A 6,121-nucleotide genomic window follows, 5' to 3' on the forward strand; every position below is an offset into this window, starting at 1 on the left:
AACACGTCTACCTAGTCAAAAGCAACAAAATAGGAACCAACTAACGTGGCAAACATGTCTTTTATTTATTCAAACTCTTAAAGATAATTACTTGAGTTTGACTAAGTTTGGATTAACACTAACAGATATTAACAAAAATTTTTTTTACCGTGAAACCATCTTTTGAGCTAGAATTTATAACATCAAAGATTTCTAACAAAGGGAAAAGATAGAACAAATGATAGAAACAAGCTATTGCATATGAAAAAAAAGATATATTTTGAGTGAGATGGGACCATAGTCACATGGAACGGGGTTCGCTCCGGTACGGGAACGGGTTCGCGGTTCGCAGTTCGCTAGGTCCCCAAAATCCAGTACGAAGGGGGATAGGTTCATTTCGGTTCGATTGGGTACGATGTACCACTGATGTACCATATAAAAAAAATCATAAGTCCAAGATTCTAAATTCAAACAAAATTATATTGATATTAATAATAAAATATTTAATATTCAATAAAAATTCTTTAATACATAACCCATTAGACAAAAAACTTCAAAAAGTCCAAAATAATTGAATCACATAACCATTCAAAATTAGTCTCTCCTCTTTCTTTTTCCATTCTCTTTATCAACAAACTCTTCAACTAAATTTTCCCACTGCATATGTTCCAATCTTGTACACGAACCTTCCAAGTTTGTGTTATCAGGATCAATGTCCCACTTTTTGTGCGGGCCTGATTTGTACTCTTCAGAAAAACGAGATTGAAGCCGAATATTTGAATGAATAAAAACCAATTTATCTGCAGTCTTACAGTTGAGACGGTTTCTCTTCACATTGTGAATATATGAATAAGTACTCCAATTTCGCTCTGCTGAAGAGCTACTTACAAGCTGTGATAGTACCTTTTTAGCAACATTTGCCAGTTCTGGGGTTTCTGAACCATAACTTGACCACCAGTCGATTGGTTCCATTGTCACCGCGTCCATTTGTGCTGCTACCATGGAATATAGTCCTTTCTTCATATGAAAAGTTGCAAACTGTTCTCGCAAAACACGTTCTTCATCTTCATTTTCAACAATTCTTTCAAAGGCTTTCATCACACCTACTACAACTTCTTTGTCAAAATTTGGAGCTTTTCGTGGTATTCCACCTGGGGCTAACTGTTGCAGATAGTTTTTATCATAAAATCGTGGATTCAATGAAAATCCTAGACAATGTAAGGGAATGGTCATTTTTTCCCATCTTGCTAAAACAATACTCTCAACCTTAGAGTAATAAGAAGCATATTGGTTATCTTGCATCACGTCTTTAATCTCTCCTTGCATATTGTCCATTTTCTCGTATATTTCTCCCATTTTGGGACCATCACCATCACAAAATTTTATCATTAAAAAAATTGGTTTTGTTATGGCAATAATACTATCAGCAGCTTCCCAAAATTCATCACTTCTTATGGTTTCAACCACACTAATTCCGACTCTCTTGGTGTTCTCGTCACCTTGTTTAACCCAATCCCTCCATGAGTTAAGTGAGATTGTAGTAGCTAGAGCCTCCCGACAGTCCACTAATCTTTTTAACAAAACAAAATGTGAAGCAAATCTAGTCTTCGCCACTCTTAACAACTCCAAATTGGAGTTTTCCCTAAACATAGCCAAGACTTGAGAATGATTAAGAAAATATTTGACAACTTTTTTTCCTTTCTTGTATGTATCCATCAACCAGTAAAATTCTTGTGCAAGGTCTTTAAAAATTAAGTTGAGGGTGTGAACACAACATGGAGACCAGAAGATATGTTTATTTACCTTCTCAATTTCTCTTCCGGCGGCTTTACAATTTGCGGCGTTGTCGGTGACAACTTGAAAAACATTTCTTGATCCAACTGCATCAATAGCCCCTTGCAAAAACTTTGCGATCACAGTTCCTGTTTTTTCCACCCTAGAAAAGTCATTAGAATACATAAACATCGCCCCCCCTACTGTTTACAGCAAGCACATTGATGAGCGGTTCATGCTTGACATTGGACCAGCAATCAGAGACAATAGACACCCCTTGTGAATACCATGTGTCCTTAAACGGTGTGAGTTCCTTTTCAACGTCTCGTACACATTCATCCAGTAAAGTTGTTCTAGCTTTCTCACTTGAAGGAGGTTTGTAACCTTCTGGTGCCCTCCTGATTGCATTCACCATCTCACAAAAATGTGGATTCCTTAAAACATTAAAAGGAATTCCATTAGCACATAAGCCCCTCATAATTTTCAAATCAACAAAATTTCTCTCCATTACGCCAAAAGATCTTTCGATTGGTTTCTTGGAGGATGAAGATGAAGAATTCAGTTTTTTACTAATCATAGAACTTTTTAATGATTTTGACACTCCTGCCTTTTCAGCCTCCTGCACTTTCTGTCTCAATCTTAGATATTTCTCTCGATCATTCAGAATAGCAGGGCATCTTCTGATATCAGCCCTCTTTCCAGGCGCAGGACCAAAAAAGTGGGTGTGAATTCGAGTGTAAGAGCTTGTAGACTTTATATTGCAATGTTTACAGACCCATTTTTTTGCACCACCTGGGTTTTTGCTATCAGCCAATCCAGTAATGCGGACTTTATCAAACAATGGCTTTTGGCTGTCAGATTGAAATTCAATCTTTGCCTCTCTGTTTCATCCACCCCTGTATTGTTTTGTTCCTCATCAAGATCAATAAAGTCTTCATCCTCATAATGGTGTTGAACTTGAATGTCATCCCTGCTACTGCTACTTGCTCTTTTTGTACCAAACACCATTGTAGTTTACTAAGAGTAAAAGCTAAAGATCGTGTAACTGTGATATTGAGAAACTAATACTCGAATATGGATGTTCTGGTGAGGATGATGAAGTGCAGTATATATAATGACTAAAAGTGTGAAACTAAATGTTGAATTAAGAAATTAATTCTAATGACTTTTCGTATAAAGCGAACTATAAATGTTAATGTGAAAATTGAAAATTAAAGTCAAAACTATTAATATAATGTGCATGGTGAAAATTAAAGTCAGTAATTAATGGTACATTGAACCAGAAATTTAAGGTGTGAAGGCGAGTTCGTGTTCCCAAAATACTTAAATCGCAAACCAGAAATAACTGGTACATCGATCCACCGACTCTTGGTACAAAATCAGGTACGCATTCCATCACGATCCAGATCGCGAACCACTAGCGATTGGTACGCTTTTGTACCACGATCCAGTTCGAAACGATCCAGTTCGCAGTTCGTGGTCAGTTTAGCGAACCATGTGACTATGGATGGGACCAGAGACATTGTCCCCACCTCAACTGATTCCCTCTTCCCATACCATTTAATCTTGATTTGTTTCATGCATAACTTAATGCATAGTAATTAAGCAAATCAGGGTCAAATAATTGGGTTTTAATAATTTTGTTTTGTTCTCCCAACTGTGGTAATGAAGGAGATCATGATTGTATTCAGATATATAATTATAGGGCAATAGCAACTGTACATATCTATGAGCTAGTGATCAACACCTCATATCCACCTCCTCCACTTACAAACAGAAACAGATAAATGCTCCATCTTAACCTTTCCCCCATCTTTCTACAGTGTTCTATAGTGCTCTACCTTGACTTTTTGTACGGCTAAGACACTTAATAAATTAAGCTTTCCATAAAGATATGTTTGACTTTTTCATGTGTTGCAATCATTCATCTTTGCACTTGATTGCATGTAATTGATGTAGATGCAATACCTAATTAATAAGCAAAAGCTTGTTTGTTTACATTTCTTTTTGCATGGTTTGTACTTTTTAAACTCGATTCAGAGGCAATATTGTTTGTAATCTGGTGTTTAAAAAGCTATGAGTTGGCAGTTAAAGCACAGTAAAACATCATATCGTGTGCTTTGAGTTTGGTTAATTGAAACTCGATCCAAGTAATTAATAACTACATCAACATTACATGATCTCTTTACAAACAAGTTAACAAATGGTTGAAAGTTGTAATATAGGGCTTTATTAAACTTTTTACTGATCATTAAGATTTATTTTTCATGATCTGAATTATGTACACGGGATTCATAAACCCCTTTTCTTCTTATGGGTGGGTGCACTGGGTGCGATGATTGCCATAATTAAGGTAAGTCTTCATGATTTAGGAGAAGGAAACTGTTCTTCTTCATATAATAAGTTGATGAAATATCAATTTGAGAGCTCTAGTTTCATCAATCATGGATTGATTAGCTAGTAATTTTATAGTATCTTTTAAGTTTTATGACCAACTTATAAGGATTATAGATATAAAAATTAAAATAAAGTAATAAGTATACTTGTAAACCCAAATTGAAATATATATAATTAAGTACTAATTATTTATCCCATAGTATCCCGTAAAACCAAACAAAATTTAATCATTCATTCATGTGGCTAAAGTAGCTAGGCTCTAGACTACATAAATATCCATGGCAGCAACATTAAATAACAAAAGAATCTTGAGTGAAATTTATAGAATTAATGATATAATTCAATTTTATTCATCCATTACTGTTTTTTTTTTCTTGGATGTGCAATATTTCTCCAAACTCAATATCACATGTACTTGAATGCTTAAAATTTTTCCAATTTTTTCACAAAGGATTTTCAAATCATTTGTGAAGGAAAATTTTCTTTCTTGATTTGCCTTCTCTTAATTTCTTTTTGGATTACAAATAAATATAAGTCCAGAAAACAAAACAATTTATCTTGAAATAAGAATGAAAAAAGCCGAACAATTCATACACTATATATTACATGTCGATCGTTTCACAACAAAATATAGAAATTTATTCATAAAAATATTATACCTTCTTACAAGGGTCTTGATAGTTAATATACACACATGACACATGCAAGCCACTAAACCGCTAGATGTCACCATAAAATGCCATCGTTTTGAAACATTTACTTCAAATCCTAATTTTTGGAATCACACTTGAAACCCTAATTATTCGGTCATGAAAACCGTTAACACCCATAAAATTTTAGAGCCACTGATCAATTTTAATCACGTTGGGGTGGTTTTGGAGTGTGATTTCTGTTTGGTCCTGGTCCTGGATAGTCGGTTTTCTCCAAATCCATCCTCTCACTCATGAATTCATCTTCCAGAAATGCAGTTTCTTCCATATTCATCATCTGTTTCATCCATTTCAAAAAACCAAAAATAGGGAGTAGTCAAGATTTTTAATTTTCTTTTTTATTATACCGGTGTTTAATTACATGCACAAATATCCTTAGTATAGAATGTACCTGGTTCTTCGTGTCCCCGGATGCCATAAATTGTTCTTTATCGTTCATCAACAAATGTCTATGACTGTTTCCTGCCATTTTCCAACATGTACAAAAGTTATATATATCAATTATACAATGACTATACCTAGCTAGGGTGTATGCATACAAGAAACAGATCATGTATCATGGTCGTATAATTATAATAAGTTCTTGGAGAACTACCAGATATGAAGATAGCCTCAGCCATGAAAAGAAGGTGAGAGAAAGCTAGAAGAGTGACAATTAGATGAAAAGCATTAGCTGCCATTTTTGCACTTCACTTAGGGTTTAGTTCTGAATTTATTCCATATTTATAGATCAATATTGTTTAAGACACCTTTTTGATTTGTGGGTGGAGACACAAACACACTCCAAGTGAGGGAGAAATCATTTAGAAGGTAGTGGTGGACACAAAGTTATTGTAGAGTATGGTCGTCTTTAATTTGAGAGGTTATTTAAATCATGGACTTTTCAAAGACTTTTTGTATTTGTTTGATTTTTTAAAAAGGATTACAGGTGATCTGTACTGAAAGTAAGTTTTGAATAATTAGATATAATTTAAAATTCATCTTGCAGTTTTTTTACCTTTGAATAAAAAAAATATACATATAGTACAAAAAAATGAATATAATAAATACCATTGGTAGCACTTTGAATAAATATTATTTTTTTGGAATTCGTTCTTAAACTAATTCTAAATCCATTTGTATCTCAACGAAAACTTGAACCATTGATCTTAATAAGAGAGGGTAACATTTAGTACCATTGGACTAAAAATCATTTGGTAATTAAGCACTTTGTAATTTAACAATCTTAAGTTCTTACATTATATTATTTGTAACATTCGTTT

At 33.9% G+C, this 6,121-nt stretch overlaps 1 protein-coding gene and 1 long non-coding RNA gene across 2 annotated transcripts; both read right to left on the reverse strand.

Moving 5' to 3' along the window:
• Positions 1–573: 573 nt before the first annotated feature.
• On the reverse strand, positions 574–2,760 carry LOC145098071 (uncharacterized). Its single transcript, XM_079035746.1, has 3 exons — positions 2,545–2,760; positions 1,957–2,503; positions 574–1,901 (listed from the first exon to the last, which is right to left on the reverse strand). Exons 1-3 carry the CDS (start codon positions 2,758–2,760, stop codon positions 574–576), a joined length of 2,091 nt encoding a protein of 696 aa, XP_078891872.1.
• A 2,005-nt stretch (positions 2,761–4,765) lies between these two features.
• Positions 4,766–5,609, reverse strand: LOC145099964 (uncharacterized). The gene is made up of 3 exons (XR_013704731.1): positions 5,455–5,609; positions 5,251–5,321; positions 4,766–5,136 (listed from the first exon to the last, which is right to left on the reverse strand). It is a non-coding gene; the product is annotated as an uncharacterized LOC145099964 (long non-coding RNA).
• Positions 5,610–6,121: the final 512 nt, after the last annotated feature.

The sequence above is a fragment of the Lactuca serriola genome, chromosome 4 (genome assembly GCF_051521515.1).
Source record: "Lactuca serriola cultivar US96UC23 chromosome 4, Lser_US96UC23_V15, whole genome shotgun sequence".
NCBI classification, from domain to species: domain Eukaryota; kingdom Viridiplantae; phylum Streptophyta; class Magnoliopsida; order Asterales; family Asteraceae; genus Lactuca; species Lactuca serriola.